Genomic DNA, 23622 nt, shown 5'->3' with positions numbered 1-23622 from the left:
AGAGGCCTGGTGCACGGGTGGGAGCTGGCTGGTTTTCCTTGAAGGGTGTCCTGGATCAGGGTGGGGGTCCTGCTTGAGTGCCTGGCCAGCCTGGGTGAGGGGGTGATGGCTGTTTGCAGCTGGTCACACCCCCTTCAGGGTGGGGGTCCCCACTGGGGTGCCTGGCCAGTCTGGGTGAGGGGCTGAGGGCCGTTTTCAGGCTGGCCGGCGACTGAAGCTCCCAGCCTCTCCTTTTTATCTTATTTTTTTTTTTTTAATTCTGGGATTTATTTACCTTCTATAATTTAAACTTTGTTGCTGTCACTGGAGCTGAGAGCTGCTTGCTCCAGCTCTGAGGCCACGGCCTGCTGAAAGCAGGTATCTGGGGTTTGTTTAGCTTCTATAATTGAAACTTTGTTGCTTTCGGAGCTGTTGCTTTTGGAGCTCAGAGCCAGGCCGCGGCAGGCAGGGAACCTTGGCTTCCTCCATCACTGGAGCAAGCAAGCCTCCTGCTTGCTTCAGCTGCGTGGCTGCTGGCCGCCATCTTGGTTGGTGGTTAATTTGCATATCGCCCTGATTAGCCAATGGGAAGTGTAGCGAAGGTACGGTCAATTACCCCTTTTTATCTTTTATTAGATAGGATGAAGTTGGTCCTGCAGCAGTATAAGTATTAAGTGGATATACAAACAGTTAATGCTAAGAGAGGTCATAGGAGAGAGAAATCACTGTGCCAAGAAGTCTTTATTTAAGAAGGGGCTTTTGAGTGGGATCTATGTTTAGATGGAGGTGAGGGATCTATGTTTGGGAAGGAGAGATAGGGAGGAAGGAATGATGACTTTCTAAGGGGCAATACTTTGAGCAGAGGCAGGGAAATAGGAATACATACTATATGTTTAGGGGACCACGAGAAGAACAATTTGGCTAGGAGAGAGGATTCATTGAAGGATTTTGGTTTTAAAAGTTGGAAAATTGATTGTGGAGGGATTTGAATGACAGGGTGAATGACAGGAAGGTTAGAAGAATTCAAGAGATTTCTGGTCACTGTTTCTGAAGTTTGATTCTATCTACTGCCTGAATGTGTGTCTATGGCTCTGATGTAGAAGACCACTGGTCATTGGAATTCTTTTTCATAGAGATTATATGAAGACATTAAAGGAAAGTTCAGTCTGCATGTGTTTCTGAGGCTTTTATATTCACAGTTTTTGCTTAGGTTTCATGAGGCATGAGAAATCTGCAGCCTAATTGGTCAGCTGGTTTATAGGCTCACCCTGAAAAGCAAATATTGTGTATCTGTAAGTGGAAAGTCACTATGTGCAATCTAGCTGCCTAGTCACACCTGCCCCAATGCTGTTGAAACCTTTGACCAAAGGCTATAAAACTGTCAAGAGCTGGGGCCCAAGCAAGCTTCCACATTAAATACTAGTAGCTCATTATTGAAGCTATTGGGAAGATAACAGGGTATGCATTTGACTTGCTGGGATCCCTGTTTCCTACAGAAGCATCTGGCAGAGCTAAATAGCTTTGTATTACATCATCTTTCATGTCTTGTTTTTTATTAATACTCTATTTAGATTTATTTGATATCAAAGCTTGCCCACCCTCTTCTAAATACTACACTCATAGGATAGAGAGGGTATCTTGCTATCAATGAAATAACTTGAAAATGGAATCTTCAGATTGGTACTCAGACTGTTTAAAAACAAACAAACAAACAAACAAACAAAACACACACACACACAAATTACTGTTGTGTCTTTGAGCAGATGTTTCATTTCACCCTCCTTTAAAGTGATCATGGGTTGTTTTGAGACTAACCCACTGCCAATTTTTAACATTCACAGCATCAGTTACTTTCTATTTTTTTTACATAATAATTACATCACAGAGGGTTTGAAACATCTCATGGGAAAGGATTAGAACTCCTGCTGAAGTGACTTAAAAACAAAACAAAACAGGAGGAGGTGAATGATATGTGCTGAAGCTCCATAGTTACTTTTGGAATTGCCTGCTAGATTTAGGACCAGTGATGGAGTATGCAATTGATGACCTGTGACTAGTTACTTCTGTCAAGGTAAAGTGACCTAAATGTGTCTGTAGCTTTCCACACAGCTAATTGCATGAGCTTTCACTGAACAGAAGAAAACATGTCAATTCTTGAACCATTAAAAAAAAGCACCTGAGCCCTAACTGATTTGGCTCAATGGACAGAGCGTTGGCCTGCAGACTCAAGGGTCCCGGGTTCGATTCTGGTCAAGGGCATGTACCTTGGTTGCAGGCACATACCCAGTAGGGAGTGTGCAGGAGGCAGCTGATCGATGTGTCTCTCTCATCAATGTTTCTAACTCTCTATTCCTCTCCCTTCTTCTCTGTAAGAAATCAATAAAATATATTTTAAAAAAAAAAAGCACCTGAGCATGTGATTAAGTTGCAACTGATATTCAATAGTTTCACATTAATCTCTAAAAAAGCAAACAAAGGAGTAATTACTCTTTTTAGCCATTGTTCAAATTTGCACAATTGATTTTATGTTTTAGTCCATAAACATGTTTCCAGCACTATAACTTAAAGTGTCCTTTAGATGTTTGGCCCAAAGTGGATATGTTTCAGTGATCCAAAGAAGATCACAAGGGTTGTAATTTGTGTTTTCAGTGTTAATTAGAAATATTAATTGCTTAATGCATTACTTACTCCACTTGGATCCTCCCTGAATTTAGTCTAATTTTTGCTGCTGCCTTAAACATTCCTACTATAAACTTTTCATTTTCAACATCATTATTTTCGCTAGAGAGGAAGAAGAGTCAGATCCAGACCCCATGGTGTGATGTTAAGGGTGCTGAGAAGACCTCATTTTTTCCAAATTAACTCTCATAAATAGTTTTTTATATTGAAGTATAATTGACATATAACGTTATATTAGTTTCAGGTATGTAGCACAAGGATTCCATGTTTGTACATATTGTAAAATGATCACCATAATAGGTCTAGTTAACATCCATCACTACACATAGTTACAAATTTTTTTTCTTGTGATGAGAACTTTTAAGATCTATTCTCTTAGCAACTTTCAAATATGCAATAATGTTTTATTAGTAATACTGGAAGCCTGGTGCATGAATTTGTGCATGTGATGGGACCTGATAGGGGCCAGCCTGCCAGGGGGAGGGACTGCAGGAGGTTGGCTGGCCACAGGAGGTTGGCTGTGGGAGCACACTGACCATCAGGGGGCAGCTCCTGTATTGAGTGTCTGACCCCTGGTGGACAGTGCACATCATTGCGACCACTCAACTGGTTGTAATGGTCACTTAGGCTTTTATATATATAGATTTCTTTAACAGACATCAAAGATATTAATGTGATTTACTTACCCTTGGTAACCAATAGCCTTACCCTGTAGATTGTTTTTGTTTTTTTAATGACATGCTTTTAAAAAGAAGCACAGATAAAATCAATGGACACAGAATTAGTCACTGATGAGAAATGAGGTGATTAGGATATGGACTTTGGAGTCAAACTGACCTGGGTTACAGACCTGGATCCACCACTTCCAATCTGTGTGACTAAGGCAGTATATTTCTGAGTCTCGGTCTCTTCATCTTTCAGATGGAATGAAAATGCCTATGCCATAAAGTGAAATAATCTTTGTAAAGCTCATCAAGTGTTCAGCACAGTATGAGGCCACCGAGCATGGAATATAATAAGGGCTTAGTAAATGTTAGCTCTCATTATTATTATTTAAATACCTAGGCATTAAAAATGCCTTTCTTGGAAAAGGCTACCATAAGCTATACTTTTAAGATGCTTGAAAGCATACCTTAGATTTTCAACAGAGGCAATAGTCTAAATTCTACTTCAGGAGATTAATGTGAACTGCCCAACATGTGAATTCTTGCTCTAGAACCTCACTTAATACATCCGAACCCAACATCCTCTTGCAGCTTTTGCCTCTTGCATCTACTGTTTGATGTCTGGTGCCTCTTGCTTCTGCTGCTGTGGCAGCCAAAATCTGGCCTCTCCCCCTGATTCTCTATCACTAGGAAGTTTGGCTTTGTTATGCTACCTCATCTACTCACGTTGACCCTATGGATCCAGTTCTGTGTTTTGGCTTGGCTCTACTAGGTCAGCGATGATAGACCCATTCTATGGGCTGCATATAGGACACCAAGGTGTTAAAATTCTTAGTTAATGGATTTATACCAAAACACTACTGAACAAGCATTCACATGGAAGATTTGGTGACTCACTCCCAGATTTTGGACTCAGCCTCCAATTTTAGTTTAATGCCCGTTTTGCTTAGGAAGCTTTAATATGGCCTGGCTATGATTACCTATCATGTTTCCAAATCTCCTATGGATTCCTTGAATTTGTTTTGAAATTTTTAAAGAAAGAACTTCTTAATCTGATATGAAACTCATTGTAGAAAAAAGTAAATGATAAATATAGGAAAATATAGAAAGAAGAGAATACACTGTTGTTGTTTTTTAATTGTATCCTAGAAATAACTACATTTAATATTTGGAGTACTCTTTTGTTTCTGTGCATGTATTTATGTAATTGATATAGCACCTCCTGCATTTTCTGCTTAACACATAAACAGTCCCTAATCCATAGAAAATTCTCTTTATAAACATTTTAATCACTGCACAATATTCTATTATATAGATGTACCATAGTTTAAGTTATTGTATATTTCAACTGTTTTTATTTGTTTGGTTATTAGAAATAATACTAAAGTAATCATAGTTGTGCATAAATATTTTTCTTATAAATTTAAAACCAAGTTCTAATACCCTTTTATTTTGAGTAAAACAATAAGTTTTTTCCCTTTCTGCCATCCTTGGACAAGGAGTAAACAATAGGCTGAGGCAGCTGTAGACACTTAAATATCTATTGGATGAATAAATAAGTGTTTTAAAAAAGATGTGCCCTCATTAAAAGTGAATACATGGAAGTGAAACAGTAAGGATCCTACTTTAAAGAGAAGGAATATAGAAAAACATAAGTGAAACTAAAAATAAATTTAGGAATTTGAAAACTGTTATCTGCTGTAGTGGAGTACTTCCATTCCCACAATAAAGAATATACTAATTTCCTAGCTTCCCCCATGGAGTCAGAGACTGCTGGATAGTGACCAAACCTGTTTGCTCTTCTTCCTGGACACACAGCTAGACTGTTTCTGAGCCTTCCTCACAACAGTGGCCAATGGAAGATGAGAGAGTGATGTAAACCACTCCAGGCTTGCCCCATAAAAAGTTCTCATGTTCTATCTGCCAATTATCCACTTCTTAATGTAGTTGAGCACAGTGACCTTGGAAGCCATCTGTTGAAGATAGTAGAGCCCCTGAATGTTAGGAGCTTGGATTCCTGAATCTGTGCTTAGAAACAGTTGCCTATTGGGTTATGGGAGACAGAAACCAGGGTAATTTCTGACATGTCCTCCCTCACTCTCTACATCCAATCCATCCTTAAGTTCTTTATTTTTGTCCTCCATATATATATTGAATTTGTTCCTTTCTCTTCATACTTTCCACCAACACTTTTGTCCAAATTGACATATCATCTTTCCCTGGACTGCTGGCATAGCCTTCGAACATGCATCCATTCTGTACCCCTCCTCCCCATTCCTTTCTAGTCTATAAAAACTTGTTTTTCCTCTACTATGTACTCTAATTATGGATGCAGTAGGACATATTATATTGTGATAAGACCCCTGGCCTTGAACCTTTGTTGTGCATGCTGTCAGGTAAGGCAACGCTAAGGGTGGTAGGAATATTTGTAGAAGCTGTTTCTATACCAGGCAGGAACTAAAATTAACTATAAGTAGAAGTGACTGTGAATTGCATAGATATATCCCATTAAACCCAAACTAAATGTACCTTCTTAAGTCAACGTCCCTGGGCTGGATTTCCAAAAGTACTGTGATCACTCCAGTGCTACCCAGTGTAAGTGTGATATGACAAAGGGTTAGGGGCAAGGAGGGACCTAAGAGGAAAGACTGATTTTAAACAATTATGCAAATTTTACAAAAATACTATGACCATGTGACACATTGTGAGGGTCTCTTCAGGGCCTTGGAAGTAACTGATACAAAGGAAGGGCCTTGAAGCTTGAGCTTCAATAGCTTCTCTGAAAATTCACCTTTGAAGGGCAACCAATTTTATATAAGACTCTCTAGATGGATTTGTGATGTGGTTTAGAATTAAATAGGCTCATAGTATTAACTATAAGATGCTACTTTACATATTATCTAATGTGTCTTTGTATTTAATTCAAAATCATGTGTCTTGGACATGGTTGGTACCTGATTTGCTAAGTGAGTGAAACTCAGAGGAGAAACTAGACTAGAAAAAAGGGAAAGATAGAGGATGAGAGAGAAAAAGGTGGAGAACCAATAGGAAAAAGGTGAAGGAAGAGGCTCAGTGTGGTATGAAGCCATCAGGCCAGTTACTCCAGATTCAGGTGTCAGACTCATCAAAAAGTGCACTAACCTCAGTCAGCAGATGTTGATCCCTGCCACTTGAGTTTATCAGCCTCTTGAGTTTATTGGGGGCTGCAGTAGAAACTTCTAGCTCATTGACAGCATACCACCGTAAGCCTCTATCTCTCTTCCCCTATGCCTGAGGACTTTCTTTAGTGCCAGAGAGCTTGCCCCCCTGCAGGCAGTTACAAAGGGGGTGTAGCATTAGTGTCCCTGGGGCAACCATCACCACAAGGATGGAAGTTGGTAGATAAATGGATCAGCCTAGGCAGCTTCTAGTGGGATGCTGTTGAGGTGGGTTGCACACGATTTCCCAGAGGATTCCCAGAGAAACTGAGTGCTATTTGCCCATAGAAGTGACCAGTTCATTATCTCACTCATTTATTGGCATCTCTCCCTTTCCTGACTCATTTTCCTCACTTCCTCTCCTGTGCTTCCTAAGTTAACCTCTCAAACTACCCACACTCAATTCTTGTGTCAGGGTCTGCTTTGGGGGCAACAAAAACCAAGACACTTGGTTTAAGTAAGTAATTTGCCATTTAAAGTAACATAATCTAAATATTAAAATACAAAAACATGGACTACAGTTTTTAAAGAAAATAAAGAATTTGGAGACACCCCAAAAATGCAACAAAATATTTTTTGTGCTATATGCATCTGTTTAAAAATAATGTTGAGGTTCTGAAAAAAAGTAATTTAGTTTCTATGTCTATGGGAAGATAAAAAAGAATGAATTATTGCATTCAGCTCTTTTACATTCTCTTGCGTTTATATTCCAACTCTGGCTTATTAAATGGCTCTGTGCTCCATTAACATATACATGTGCTTACAATATAAACAGCTTAACTAGACATCTGTGTTGACGGCATATAAGAAGTAGTTAACTTTTTGCCTTGTTTCTGTGCAATGACCCTGATATTTTAATCTGCTGGCCAGATTGGGTTTTTGGTACCAGATGTGTCATAGTTTGGGTTTGTATTTTGCAGGTGCTCCCCCCAGCTGGGAAGATGGAAACTTGCCATCTTTTTGAGATGATGATTCAGGATAGAAATATAAGTGTGCTAAAAAAATAATTCAACATATCAATGAAGGGCTTTGTCCCTTGTGGGCTTCTTATGCATAACATATGAGCAGACTAGCAGCTGGCCTATATTTTAAAAGAAGACTTAGAAAGTTAAAAACTTTCATGGATATTCAAAACATAAGCAACTGCTTAGCATTATGGAAACAAGATACAACAATAAACTTTTATTTGTGAAGCTTCCCCCAAATAATAATCCCACTGGGCAATGTTCAGGTGGTATTTCCGTCATTTGGATTCACTAAAACATCTTGTAGAGGCAGAGTAGGAGAGATGACTACATTTATTAGATACGGGGACTGGTTTCTATCTGATTTCTAAATCATATTAAAAATATCCCTACCTATTTTTGCTATTTTCACTTAAACATATTGTGAAAGAACTAAAAGCGCCATTGAGAACTGAGGTGTTAATAAAATATATCTTATCTTATTCCAGGCCTGTAAAGCAAGATTTCTTTAGGGGTTGCAACCTCTTTGGCGGTCGAACGACCCTTTCACAGGGGTCGCCTAAGACCATCCTGCATATCAGATACTTACATAACGATTCATAACAGTAGCAACATTACAGTTATGAAGTAGCAACGAAAATAATTTTATGGTTGGGTCACAACATGAGGAACTGTATTTAAAGGGCCAGACAGTTGAGAACCATTGCTTTAGGTGGTGATGTTCATTGGTTGCCCCTTCAAAAATCACCTGATGAATATTAACCAATGTCAAGGAATGTCAGTAATCATTACATTAATCCCTTAGCTTACACTAATACTGGAAGGAAGGACTCTGTAAGCCCTTTGGTCCAGCTTTTGAACCAGGAGTTAGCCCCACTCCATCTTCACCACGGTGACTCTCATGTTTTCCCCATGCCAACAGCTCCATTTGGATCTTTAGTGACAGCTTTTTTTTTCCTTTTGGAAATTGCTGTCCTCTCAAGTATAGTAAGGTCTATACGACTGGTTCTTTTATTTTTATTTTTTAAATCTTGTTTTATTGCTTAATATATTACAAAGAGTATTACATATATGACTGGTTCTTGAGTTTCAGTTTCTACAGTTCAGGAGTATTTTGTGTAACACAATTACGTCTGTGCTCTGGAGTTTTTAAAGAGAACAAATTAGCTAACGTTTAAGAGAGTAAATAAGAATCAGGTTGGTATCTGTGTTATTTCAACCTCGCTGCATGTTAAGTAACAGCAGCGGTGACAACTGGTCATGGCAACCGGCAAGGGTGATCTATGATTTGGGGTGGAAACTGTGCAGGAAGAAGCTTGGAAGGAAAGGATGGCTTGTTGATATAGAAATTTGGAGTATGGACGATGAAGAGCCCTAATCTAAGTTAGAAGACCTGTATTCTAGACACAGTGTTTGTGCTCAACAAACTGTACTCTTGAGCAAGTCTTAAAAATAAGATGGTTTTGGAATCCTGTTATTATTTTTTTAAAAGTGTATGTAGTAAGAGATTTTATGCTTGGAGGGAATAGAGGTTGCAAGTGGTCAAATGACCTAGTTGGGAGGGAAATTTGGCAGTGGAAGGAAAGTTTTCTCTGTGTGAGAAGTTCTGACAACCAAGAAAGATTTCCTAATCATTGTCAGAAAATAACTTTGTCCAGTCAGAAAGCATGGAAGTCTCAGAGCCCAGGAGTTATAGATAAAATCCAGGCTTCTTGATTAAGAGTAAAAAATCTTAAGAAGGCTTTAGGCTTAAAAACAAAACTTTTACCATTCCTAACTCTGACTTGAGAAACGTGTCTATATGTAGAAAAATTACTATATTGATTAAAAATGGAAGAATTTAGATGAAGCCTTAATTTATCTGGACTGCAGGTAATCATGTGAACAGGGTGACAGGAACATCCTCAATAGTCCTGCTGTGTTGTGGCTGGTTGTTAACTCTACTTCCTTGTCTCAGCCTTGTTTAGACCTGTTCTCACCATTGTTTCTATGCCCCTTCAACCTTTAAAAGCCCATCCCCTGCTCTACTTACACAAGAAGTTTGTTTTGTGCCTTGGTCTCTTGGTGATTTCTTTTTGACAATTACTGCACACTTAGTCAACTTTTAAGAAATGTTTGTTTCAATGTCAAGGTTACCTGGTTTCAGAGTTTATTCACATGTATTTTGAAATTGGATGTAAGAGAAAATTGGCTGCACATCTTTTTGTGGCATGATTTTAATGGTCCTTTTGTTTCTTCATCTCCTAGATTATTAATTTTAAAAAAATAAAATGGTTGTTTTTGCTCTGACAGCTTAAACTAATTTTCCCCCAGGCATATAATTTATATTGGATGTTATTGGTTACATTAAAAAAAAAAACAACCTCCAAAGATTGGGTGATCCTCTAAAAGAATATTTGTTTTTATTTAAAACTATGGTACATCAAAGTAAAGCAGTTACATTTTAAACAAATAAGACATAAAAATTTTTCACAGAACTGGGAGGGAGGGTAATTTGCTTTAGTTTACTGTCATTCTGGAGGCCAACAATAAGAACATCACCATTTTCTTTGTGAGCATCAAATATAAACTTGAAAAATTTAGTGATAAGTTAGTAAAGTTTAAGGGTTTACATTTTATTCAGAAATTAAAACTTCTTCAGTAAAATAACTTTTCTTCATTTTGCTCCACATCTTGAGGAATTCCTGAATTCAGGAATGTTATTATATTTTCTGCATGTTATGGAATAAATGTTTGTGTCCTCTCAAAATTCATATGTTGAAATTCCAACGCCCAATGTAATGGTATTAGGAGGTGGGGTATTTGGGAGGTCATTAGGTCATGAGGGTGAAAGCTTCATTAATGGAATTAGTGCTCTTATAAAAAGGACCCCAGAGAGCTCTCCCTCTCTCTTTCTACCAGGATAGGTTATGAGTCTTCAGCCTAGAAGAGGCATTTCACCAGAACCTGAACATGCAGGCACCCTAATCTTGGGCTGCCAGCCTCTAGACTGTGAAAAATAAATGCTGTTGTTTACCAGCCACCCAGTCTATAATTTGTACTAGCAGCTCAAACTAAGATACTCTATTTGCGTCTTCAGGTCAACTCCAATGTGATTTAGAAAGAATTTGTTTTCTTATCTCCTCCCTGTAGATTTCTCAATATAATAATTTCTTAGGAGATACCTTATTTATTTTTGGATTTTTGCTTACTGTTTTTTTTACATTCATAATCAAAAGTTTCTGACAAAATTAAAAATATCCTACAATAATGATTTATTATTATGTAATAAATAACCATAATAAGACTGATCATGAAAATAAACACAAATGTGGTAGATCCTCATTTTCTAAAGAAATATATCTTTATTGACTTTTTCCATTTTCTTACAAAGCAGTTATAAAAACCTCATTCATGCTATTCAATGTTATGATGGCTGCCTCCTTGTGAGACTGTCAGTGGAGCTGTAGTAAGTTTCCTTAAGCACCACAGAAGATGATCTTTGCTTGGTCCCATTTTTTACAGAAAAGAATCCAAGTTTCACTGAATACAGTATGCTTAGCTCTCTTGCAGAAGACCACGTTAGTGGATTAATGTCTAATTTACATACAGTAATAAAGACAAACTTTGAATCTTTACAGATTAAATGCCCACTTCATACCATGGTGTAATTGTTTGTATTATTGGTGAGTGTACAATGTATAGGTGTAGATGTACTAGATATATCTATAAATAAAATAGTGCTTTAAGGTAACAATATTCTCTGGCTGATTTAAATGCCTCAGTGAACTCTTTCAAAAGATTAAAATGAAAATGGCCCCACTATTATTGTCAATCTTAACACTGAGCTTGTGCGGAAGGTTCCTATACTGCTGACTGTCAGCATCTCCAGGTCCACGATATATTCTCTTGGTCCTGATAGTGACTTCACCAGCACAAGCATTGCACTTACAGGACTTGTTTGCTAAAATAAAAGAAAAAAGAGGAAGGGAGAAAATAAATGTTTTTGAATTGAAGTTTTTATTCTTTTGGGAGTATACTCCCTAAAAGAATTAGGGGAAGCATTTTAAGGGTGGATAAAAGTCATTCCTTAGTCTTTCCTTGGTTCCAACTCTTCTTGGGCTTTATCCTTTGTCTATACATAGTCATCAATTCCAAGGAAGGAGCCTGCTTTTTTCTATGTTTTCTATTTGCATTCTACGTTAATGTTCTCTTCACTTTTTTTGAGTATTTCAGCCTTTATAGAGACTGGAGTTCAGGTGAGAATCCAATAATTTCGGAGAAAGATAAATCATATATATATATATATATATATATATATATATATATATATATAATCACTCATATGTGGGATATAATGATCAACATAATCTGATGAACAAGAATAGATCCAGAGACAAATGGCAGGGGAGGGGAGGGGGTTAGAGAGCAACCAAAGGACTTGTATGCATGCATATTAGCATAACCAATGGACACAGACACTGGGGTGGTGGGGGCTTGCCCAGGGTGGAAATGACTGGGGGAGGGGGTCAAATGGGGAAAAAGGAGACATATGTAAAACTTTAGACAATAAATAAATAATACAATAATAAATAATAAAAACATATATTTTTTATTGATTTCAGAGAGGAAGGAAGAGGGAGAGATAGAAACATCAATGATGAGAATCATTGATCGGCTACCTCCTGTATACTCCACACAGGGGCTTGAGCCCGCAACCTGGGCATGTGCCCTTACCGGGAATTGAACTGTGACCTCCTGGTTCATAGGTCAATGCTCAACCACTGAACCACGCTGGCTGGGTGAGAATCTGATAATTTTTGAACTGGTGGAAAAGTTGTCATCTTTCATTTCTCAAAATTTACATTCCAGTAGATGAAGAGATATGTAAATAGTAATTTCAATAAAATGTGGAAAATGCTAATTTATATGCAGAAATGCAAGGCATGTATGAAGAGGGAACCTCAAGAGCTAAGGGAAGACTTTTGAATGACTGAGGAGAGTCACCCAGAATAAATGGAAATTTTGTAAAGAAGTATATTCATTAAGCAATAAAACAATTTAAAATAAAATAAAATAAAATAAAATGGGTGCAGGCACTGCCATGGGAAAAAAGAAAAGAAAAAGAAGTATATTCAGAAGAAGATGCAATTTCATTCAGAAGAAGAATGTGACGGGTGCTGAAGAGTAGAGGGAGATGAGGCTGGAGGGGCAGGTAAATAAATGTGTGAATTTGAACACCAAGAGGAGGTCAGGGATAGAGACAGTGGATTAAGATTTAGCAGTCACTTCACTGAGTGTATTAAACCAAGGGAGAGAATATATCTGTGATAAAACTGGGTCTGACAGAGGCCAACATTTAGGGAGTGGGCAGAGGAGAAGCATTGAAGAAAGCTGCGAAAAAATAGATGATTGAGTGGAAAACAAATGAGTGGCCAGCAGTGTCTAATTGAGCAGGAGAGGCTGAGGGTGACTGAAACTGAAAAATGTAGCCCTGGAGTTAGCAGTATGGATGTTGGTGTTGGTTTTTTCCCAGAGAAATTTCAGCAGAGTAGTGGAACAGACAATAGAGATGTCAGGATAGGAAGTGAGAAAGCAGAGACTGTAACTGCAGACTGTGCTTTAAGAACCTTGGCCAGGAAGGAGGAAGAGAGAGAGGCAACTGAAAAGGATGGGTATAAGGATTTAAAGAGTGTGGGAAATTTGAAATCAAGAGCTGAAAAGAAGAAATAAAAGAAAATAATAGGATTGTTGAGGACCCATCTGAAGTTGAAGACTTATGGTATTACTAATCTGTGTTGACAAGTTGGGTATGAAAATAGATATGGATTATGGGATTGATCCAGGTTGCTGGTCAGGAAGTTGAGGTGTTGGTGACAGAGTACTGCAAGGGTCCATCAAATAGTTGATAGACTGGAAGAAAGTGGAGGGTGAGAGGTCAGGGGATTAGCATCACTTTGGGTATGAAGAGAAGATAGGGTGGGAATGAGGGCATGAGAGAGAAGGAGAGTCAGTCATTAAATGTGTCACTGGAGACTACGATCTGATATGAAACTGTTCTGAATGATAACTAAGTCCAGCGTGTGACCGTGGGATTGGTGGCAGAGTGGCATGAAGCCAAACATCATGGGGGATGAGATAGACTCACTGCTACAAACCTAGTCTCCCATCTCTTGAACTACTTACTGGTTTCTCCATTTCCATTCTTGCTTTACTATAATCTAGGTTCGACAGTATAGCCACAACCTTTTAAACATGAAAACTTGATAGTGATGCCTTTTCTTAAAACCCTTACTATGGTCTGTAAAGAATTGTGTGGTTTAGGCCTTGTTCATCTCTCCAGGCTCCTCTCAAGCCACTCTGCCTATAGTACTTGGAATTCCAGACCAACTGGTTTTTTTTTTTATTCCTTCCATTTGCTGATCTCTAATTTCTAGTCTTCAGTTTATCCATTTGCTGGTCTCTAATTTCTAGTCTTCAGTTTAAATCAACTTCTGCTAAGAGGCTCACAGACCACTCCTGTCTTGGGTAGGGGTTGACTTGTTATGCATTTATGAGCAACTTGCAATGCTTAGTTGTAACATTCAGCAAACTTGTTTTACATCTTGACTACAAGCTCCACTGGAGCAGGAATTGGCTTAGTTTTATTCACTGTTGTGTCTCTGGACCTAACATGGTGCTTGCCCCTTGTAGGTAACAGTATATCTTGAAAGCATTGATTGAATTAAACTCACTTAAAATATTTTTTGAGCACCTGTAATTGTGCTAGGTACCATTCTATGTGCTGTGCATAGAAGAGTGAACAGACAGCTAAAGTCTTGCTCTCATTATACTCACAGACTAGTGGGTTACACAGACAAATGAATACTATGCAAGTGTTGATAAGGCTATGAAGAAAAATGAAGCTTAGAAAAGGAGGATAGATATTGGGTGGGATGAGAGGAGGATGGTACTCTACCTCCAATTCATGTAGTACTTCTTTACAATATGTCCCCTTTTCTAGGGAAGAAGATTTTTTCAGTATTCTCCCCAAAGGAATATAAATAAAATCTTGTTTACTACAGTCCCTTTCAAGATTCAGGTCCAGTCTTGTGACTATCAAGAAACATTATTTGACTATTCCAGCCCACATTAATTCTTTGATGTATTGGACCACAGATTTAAATTCATACTTTCCCCTTCCTTTTTTTTTTTAATAGATGTTAACTTTTACCACATGTTTAAAGCTTTTTGAAATAAGGAGCTATGTATTACATGCACTAGCTTGGAGCTGAGCAAAAAGTAGAGGCTTAATTAAAGTCTGCTAATTGATTATTTTGCATTAAATGCACTCCTCACAAGTGGAATTTCAGTGGAGAAATTTTGTAGGATTTTGATCCAAATACTTTTTGAATTATGTGATAAGAAATAATCTTGAAATGTCTTTTTATTTTCAATAGTTTTTTGTTTTAAATAATTTAATACTATTTAACTCTAGGATTATAAAAATTGATATGCTGTAGATCATTCATAAGAAAAAAGGATTTTACTTGGAAAAAACACAAAGTATATTTGAAAACATCAAGTCGATAAATGCACTGATATGAATCATAAAACTTTTAAAGGACCATGTTTATTGCAAGGAAAAAACATGCTGAAACTTTACTTCACTGTTTGTTGATTCTGCTAGGAAATTTTATTTTCTTAAATTATAGCTAAAGAGTTCAAAATGGGAAATTATTTTTAAAGAAGATTTTTAGATGAATCTATTTTATTACCATGGGTTACAAATAATGTCATTTGTTTGGCTAGAATTATCAAATTGGTATTATCTAAACTGTATGAAATTCATTTAGAATAAACTTACATTATCTACTCTATCTCAAATTTAAAACATCAAATGCTACAGAAATTTATTCTTAGCTATGAGAAAAAAGAATAGTAATAGATTGTATTTTGGGTTTGTTTTTTCTCTTCAGAAGTTGGTCATGAGAAATTAATCATTTCTAATTTACTGGCAAAGAAACAGAATCACATAATTCTGGAACTGGAAGGGAACTTAATATAGCGAAGAACAGCATAAGCGTGTGAACATTAAAAATCTGTAAACTTTTACCACAAGGATGAATTTCCCAATTTACTTTTCATATTCTCAGACTGAAATATTGACTTTAAAGTTTGATTAAAAATGAAGAGTGCCCAAAGGAGTTTTGAGAAAATTGTAACTGGATGAATAACATCCTTAGTGTGAAACAGTTACCGTAACCCTGTAAACTGCCTGGTGGGGTGCCATCATTTTCACATGCAGTGGCGAGCTATATTTAAAGTAGGGCAGACTTTTAACCTAAAATGAACTTGCTGAGATTTTGCAGGGGTGGGTGGGGAGGTGTTGGAAGGCTGGAGTCGGAGATCTACTTGGAATCTGTTGGAGGGATTGAGGAGGTGCTAAGAGCAAGTTCAAAGGAAGAGAGGCAGGGGCATGGGAAGCAAAAATATCCCGGGAGACACTGAAGAAAGCAATGGCAAAACTCAGAGAAAGATTTCAGACAGGCAACGAAAAAAAAGGGAAAACACAATGGTGACCTCAAATTGTCTCCCTGGAGGTTTGCAAAAGTGGTACAACTATTGCCCTAGCTGATTTGGCTCAGTGGATAGCACGTTGGCCTGCGGACTGAAGGGTCCTGGGTTCAATTCTCTTTCATCATTGACGTTTCTATCTCTCTCTCTCCCTCTCCTTCCTCTCTGAAAGAAAAAAATATATATTAAAAAAAAGAGGGGTACAACTATTGACACATATGTTGCAAGGGGTTGGAATCACTTCTTTGAGATTCCAGGTTTTAGTTCTATAAAAATGTAAATACTCCTGTGACTGTAACAATAAGAAATTCATGGTTTTTGAAAAGCCCTCCAGGAATTATTTTTTATAGGTACAATTAAAAACTATCACTAATTTTTGGTATCTTTTTGGAGCGCATGTGTGTGTGTGTGTAGGCTTGTGTTTTGGTGGTCACACACAACTCCATTAGAGTCTACAACTTGTTATCTGAATGATTTTAGAGAAGCTACTTAATCTCTCCGAGTCTCACTTTTCTGTAAAAAAAATGGAGGTACATATTTAATATCTAACAATGTTAACAAGAGGATTGAATGAGTTAATGCACACAGGAAGGCTTTCAGTGGTTCTCAACCTTCCTAATGCCGTGACCCTTTAATACAGTTCCTCATGTTGTGGTGACCCCCAACCACAAAATTATTTTCGTTGCTACTTCATCACTGTAATTTTGCTACTGTTATGAATCGTAATGTAAATATCTGATATGCTATATGTGTTTTCCGATGGTCGCAACCCACAGGCTGAGAACCGCTGCCTTAGATAATATCTGCACATAAAGACATTTTAAATGTTAGCTTTTCTTCCATATGAATACTCCCAAACAACAACAACAATAACAACAACAAGCCTGAAACTTTCTCAACAGCGAAGGCTGCCCTCAGGATACTTACTCTTAGGTAGAACTCTCCATTTTCATTTCCAGCTTTAATCTGAAAAGTATTGATAGTGTTGGCATAGATAGTTGTGGCCTGTATCTGGAAGATATCTGATGGCACAGACCTATCAGATCGAATGCTCATATATTTGTAGACTATGGACTGGGGGAGTTCTCGGCATACCGCATTTGAGACTGGGCAAACACATCGGCTGCAAAGGCAAACAAACATATTCAACATTTTGGCTTGGTAAGACCAGAAAATTCTTACTTTCTGAAATTTTTATTTTTCTTACTTCTCTGATGTTAGAACATATGGATCTTGACAAGGATTTCGTGGGTAACAACGGAAGCCGCCATGATAATTCCAACACATTTCATCTTCCCGACATTCATTTGTGGTCTCACACTCATTTATATCTGTAGAGACATAGGGTCAAAGAGTTTACTGATCTAAGTAAATTGTTTAAGTGGCAGGTTCAGGTTTTTAAGGAAGGAATCTGGACAGTGTTTAATTTGTTTTTAGATAAGAGACTGCATTTATTTTAGTTTATTGCATTTAATTCAGCATAGATGCAGCTGAGCCACTGTAGAAAAATTGATATGTGTCATTTCATGATACTTTATCAAGCACCTATTGTTAATGTGTTGAATTCAAAGCCAAATGCTGGTCATTGATCCTGCTTATGTTAAAAGGAAAAACACCACTTCTTGCCCTCAGGGAGGTTATAATTTAGTTAGGAATATAGATATGGCAAATAGTAATTTATATATATAAAAACCTAATATGCACAGTGTCCCCTTGGGAGTTTGATCACTCGCTATGATGTGTGCTGACCACCAGGGGGCGGCGCTGAATGAAGGGAACCCTTGCTGGCAGCCAGCAGCCTCTAGGGACCCTACCTGTGCACAAATTTCCTGCACTGGGCCTCTAGTTATAAAATAAAATTGAATTAAATAAGAGATTGAAAAGTGCACTAGAAGATTAGAAGCAGAATTGAATAATTATGCCTGGGGAACTAGGGAAAGCTGAAGGAAGAGGAGGCACCTCAACTTAGCCTTGAAGGGTGGTGGTTGGGTGGGATTTTCATGGTTGGGATGGGAGGGGCCTTCCAGGCTGAGAAAGCAGCAAGCTAAGACTATGGGGAGGGAAGTTCACTGTCTCAGAAGCTTTGGAGAAAGGTAGAGGCTAGAGATGTGGTTTCAGTAAGTTCTCCAGAAAAGGATTATACTCTCCAGAGAAAGCAAAGCACAAGAATGGAGCTATGAAGTGTTCCACCTTGTAGAGCATCCTATCTAATAAAGAGGGAATATGCTAATTGACCCACACACCGTCGCAAAGATGGTGGTGCCCACAGCCAATAAGGAGGGAATATGCTAATTGACTGCCCCACCCTCAAAGATGGCAGCACCCACAGCCAATAAGGAGGGAATATACTAATTGACTGTCACACCCTCAAAGATGGCAGCACCCACAGCCACAAGATGGTGGAGCCCAGTCCCCTCAGCTCTGCCAGAGCACCCAGGGCTGGCCCGAGGTGCAGGCAAGCCTCAGATCACGGCTGCCCACCTGCCTAGGGCCAGCTGAGGCTCTGGTAACCAGGGCTGGCTGAGGCTTGCACTGCCAGCAGTGGCAGCAGCAGAGGTGTGATGGGGGTGTCACCTTCCCCTGATCGCCGGGTCGCCTCCTGCCCCTGAGGGCTCCCAGATGTGAGAGGGGGCAGTCCGGGCTGAGGGATCCCCCCTCTCCAGTGCATGAATTTTCATGTACCGGGCCTCTAGCAGCTATATAAAAACAGAAGAGGAATTAAGGAAGGGGCTGTCAGTAGTGAGAGGCAACACCGGAAAAGGCAGGTGGGGAGAGAGTAGTGGGAAGGAGGGTTGTGGACAGGCCACACTGCACAAAGACTGGTTTTAGATTTAGGAATTAGGAGCTCCCAGATAACATCTGAGAGAACAGTTTCACTACAGAGCTATTACTTAACAACAGCAACAATTATATTAATATCTACATTCCTATTAATGTCTATTGCCCTTTGCATTTGAATAGTGATTTAGATTTTTATCCAATATAAGTCTTTTTCTGAATCATTCTTCACCCACAACTGGATATTTTCATTTGTTAATATACTCATCCCACAAGTAATTTATTGAATCCTTACTGCAAGCCAGGCATGGGCTAATTGATGGGATATGATTTCTTTCTCCTCTCTGAATTCTCATACCTCATGTTTTTCTTTTTGGACCTTTATTGCTTTCTGCTTTACATTATTGAAATATGCATATTTGTCTTCACCCTTCTACTAGCTTATAAACTCCCCAAGTTCAAGTGCTATCAAATGCATCTTTATATCTCTTCATCACCTAGAATTAATGCACTGGGGGCACCTGAATTTTTAAGAAACATTAAATTGAACTAAGTTGCTCCTCACACAAATCCCATGGAGAAAAGTGAGAAAGGTATTATCTCTACTTGACATGGAGGAAAGACAAATAAGGGTTAAGTAGCTGACCCAAGTTCATAGTTAGTGAAAGGCAACTTTCCACTGCAAGGTACTGCATCCTTTCCACTGTAAGGTAATTCCATGCCTTGTCTTTTAGGGAGAGAGAGAGAGAGAAAAAAAAGACCATGCAACAACTTTCTTTTAGTTTCCAAACTGGCTAAAGCTATCTGGAATCCAAAAGAAGACTGGAAAAGCTCTGAGGTTTCCAAGAGTCAGTTATAAGAAGTGTCTTCTTTTGGACTTACTATGCTAACGAAATAACTTAAATTCCTCAGAAGAAATCACAATTATGTTGTCTTTTCATTATTTTTCACTTAAAAAAATAAAGATGCTGTTTAGCTACAGGGAAAACTAAGACTGGTTTGTTATATGGAGTCTAACAGCAGCAAAAATAAATTTTATGTAATAATTTAATGTATTTTAATTTAATTAATGTTATTGAATTTAGAGCCTAGCATAATTTACACCTTAATCATTCTGGAAGGTTTTCCAGAAATTATTAATAGTATTAAAAAATTTTATAAGTGTGTCTATGTTTATGTATATTCTCTTCGTGTCTCTATTTTTCTGTCTTCCTCTCTCACTCTCGTATTTTCCACTCCCCACTCCCCACTGCCAACCCATTTGTATTTTTGCAAGACCATGGAAATGAGAAAAGTTATCTCACCCTCAAAATAAGCCTTGTGGAGAAATGTAAGAATTCTAACTCTTTCAGTTTTACTTCAATATGTGGATGAGGTGGGGAAGAAATGGTTTTGGTGGGGAAAACCAATTGCTTTGAACTTTAAAAGAATCTCTCTCTCTCTCTCTCTCTCTCTCTCTCTCTCTCTCTCTCTCTCTCTTTCACACACACACACACACACACACACACACACACACACACACACACACACACACACGTTTTGGCTTAGCCAAACATTCTGAAGCTGTATATCTTCAAGACACAACATCATTCATCTAGCTCTGGCTGGGTAGCTCAGTTCGTTAGAGTGTCGTCCTAATACGCCAAGGTTGCAGGTTCAATCTCTGGTCACGGTACATATAAGAAGCAACCAATGAATGCATAAATAAGTGGAACAACAAATCAATGTTTCTCTTTCTCTCTTTTATTTTCTCTAAAATTAATAAATAAAAAAATAAAAAAGATATAACATTCATGAATCTATTTAAAATTTCAGTGCATTTTCCCCTTTAATGATAACAGATATAAATGTTTTCAGGTATACAGACTAGACAGGTAAGATTCTGCTGTACATTAATTTGCTTCTGTCTTTTGCTGACTATCAAATCCATTTATGATAAGAAACACATAGATATTTGTTTGAAAGACTCCAGGGAAAATTAAGATGTCCCAGTGGCTAACATTTTTCAGCATATAATATTCATGTTAAAAGTCTCAATTAGGGTTCGGAGAGTAAAACCATTGGAATGCAATGTTTTTCCACAATTAACATTACAGAGTCTTTAGTATCTTGGAAAGGGGTATAAAGATGTTCATTGTGAGGTGAATGACATTCTAATTGTGCTCATATTTGGTGGTTGGAACCTAGTTGAATGATCATATGCATACTAATAAATTGCATATCAATAGATATTCCTCTGATACAGACTGAGAATCCCATGTCTCCTTTCCTTAATCTTCTCCTTTGTTAACAAGATTTGATTACTGTGTGCCCCCTCTCTATTTTGATTAAAAAGGACTCCCTAGAGAAGATTTGCTACTGGTCATTTACGTTGCTAGGTAACTTTCATAAAAATTTGTTGAATTATGTAGTGTTTATACTTTCAAGTAATTTTTATTCTGTTTCCTCCCTCAATTTCTTTTCCAAATAGGAAAGCTGAGACTCAGAGTCTAAGTTTGATAATTTGTTCAAGATTATATCGATAGAATGTAGTACAGCTAGGAATCAAACATATTTCCTGTCTTCAAATTCAGTCATTTTTTTCATTGTCTCATTGCTTTATGTGAATGTGTTTGTACTATCTTTTCCAGGATTATCTACATTTTTTTTTGTTTTATCTGAGCAGTATTTTCCCTGTCAAGCTACATGCAGCATTGATGGTAGGAGAAGAGGGTGCATATTTTCAGATCTTCTGGAGAGACTCTGACTGAAATCATACCATGTAGAGAGCTGCTTCTTCCACCTGTGTGTATGTGTGAAGATCACCTGAATGTTTATTTTAAAACTAGTCCCAAGAACATTAACTATTTTTGAATCAATAGTTTTTTGCCAAAGAATTCAAGCACATTTTAATATATACATGAGGCTGATTTTTTCAGTATCTAAACTACTTCTCAATTTATAATCTTGGTGTTTTAGAGACCCAAGACTGGTTTAAGGTATGCCTAAGCCACATATTATGTTTATGTTCTGGACTCAAATTCATGATGAAATATTTTAACAATCAAATCTTTTCTGGTGGATGCTTAGGAGACATATCATATAGATTATGTAGGCTACATAGAAGGGATATCAGTATTTTATGAAAATTATTTATATTTTAAGAAAGAAAAACAATTACTTTAAATTTCAAGGAAAGTAGGTATTTATAGTAAACTAGAGGCCTGGTGCACGAAATTTGTGCACGGGGGTGGGGGTTGTTGTCCCTCAGCCTGGCCTGCACCCTCTCCAATCTGGGACCCCTCGGGGGAAGTCTGATAGGCACACAGGGATTGGCCCCAACTGCCTCTGTCTCAGCCCCTGCCACCATGGCTTTGTCCAGAAGGAAATCGAATGTCCGGAAGATGTCTGGTCAACCCGGTCTAATTAGCATATTACCCTTTTATTAGTATAGATACCCTCTATTTTTTAGTGAATACTCTATGAGATGTGCATATCTCATAATGAACAGGAGGGGGGCAATAGTTCAAATTGTATTTTCAGGGTGGAAAAAATGAAAAGTCTAGGGTAGAGAATCCTATAATTCCTCCCTGCTCTTCCTGGTTAAACTGAACATAGCAGATACAAAAATAAACTTACCCTGACATGTTCTACCTCTCACCACTTGGTATCCCTGGGGGCACATACACGAGAATTTCCCAGGTTCATTGACACACTGATACTGACACAGGTAGCTTGAGGTTCTGCATTCATCAATGTCTGTTGAATCAGAGAAGAGCAGGGACACAGAATTGAAAAACTACTTTGGTAATATATTTTTTAGAAGTAATAGAGTAAAAACACTGCAAACTCTGAAACAGAAATACAATATTTGTAAGAATCTCAAGGGCAAATTCTAACAATATCAGCTCATTTCCTCTAGAACAGTAATTTTCAACATTTTTCATCTCATGACATACATAAATGAATCACTAAAATTCTTTAGCACACCAAAAAAATATATTTTTTACTGATCTGACAAAAATAGGTATAACGTTGATTCATTTGTACTGAACAGTTATTGTTATGTTGGCTTTTGTGATTTTTAAATTTGATAATTTAAGGGAACAGAGGTCAGTGCTCCTCACTAAATAGTGAAGTATTGCACGTTTTAAAACTTCTTATGGCACATCAGTGTGCTGTGGCATACCATTGAAAATCACTGCCTAGAACTTCATAGCACAAAGAGTTTGTCTTACTATTAGTTTTACTCAATCTTGCTGACAGTTTGTCAAATCCTGGACCTAACCATATGAACTAAACAGAATGAATGAACTGGCTTATGATTGCTGCTTTTCATATCTGCAGAACCACCCATGATGCAGATTCACAATTGCATTCTCAGAAATTGGGTATCTTTGCTCCCAAGTTCAGCTGAGCTTTGAACTTCAAGTCCCATCACTGTGCTAGCTTCTAGAGATGACATCCTGACAGGGTCTGGCCTTCAGGGAAAGAATGCTTTGCATTTCTCAATGGTGATGCCCTTATTGTTTACTTAGAAGGGTAGAGGCAGGTGTCCAGATTCAGGCCCTTTTGGTTTTGAGCACAGCAGCATGATGCAAGGCCTCTCTGGGTGAGGTATGACCTCTGTGGCCCCAAGTAAAATAGGGAGGGTCCACAAAGAAGTCAGGGACATCAACTGAGGATGGCATTCCCCCAGGATGTCTTATGCCTTTTAAATTACACTGTAACATGCATGTGCAATGGACTCTGAAGGTCATCCCTTCAGTTAAATGGGCCTATATGCTTATGTGGAAAGTGACTTAAGATATGTGCCCAAGTTGCACACTGGCAGGAATAAGACTA

The 23622-nt window shown here is 38.0% G+C and overlaps 1 protein-coding gene across 3 annotated transcripts in view; it reads right to left on the bottom strand.

Moving 5' to 3' along the window:
- Window positions 1–9862: 9862 nt before the first annotated feature.
- Window positions 9863–23622, bottom strand: part of EFEMP1 (EGF containing fibulin extracellular matrix protein 1) — a 67380-nt gene continuing 53620 nt past the window's right edge. For all 3 annotated transcript variants that reach the window (XM_036334505.1, XM_036334506.1, XM_036334507.1), the window contains 4 exons: window positions 22417–22536; window positions 17228–17351; window positions 16948–17143; window positions 9863–11428 (listed from right to left, as the gene is read on the bottom strand). In XM_036334505.1, coding sequence (XP_036190398.1) covers window positions 11267–11428; window positions 16948–17143; window positions 17228–17351; window positions 22417–22536 — 602 coding nt within the window. In that variant the 3' untranslated portion in view covers window positions 9863–11266. The remainder of the gene's footprint in view (window positions 11429–16947; window positions 17144–17227; window positions 17352–22416; window positions 22537–23622) is intronic.

The sequence above is a fragment of the Myotis myotis genome, unplaced genomic scaffold, assembly GCF_014108235.1.
Source record: "Myotis myotis isolate mMyoMyo1 unplaced genomic scaffold, mMyoMyo1.p scaffold_m19_p_14, whole genome shotgun sequence".
In the NCBI taxonomy this organism is placed as follows: domain Eukaryota; kingdom Metazoa; phylum Chordata; class Mammalia; order Chiroptera; family Vespertilionidae; genus Myotis; species Myotis myotis.
This window is presented reverse-complemented; position numbering and strand designations above follow the sequence as displayed.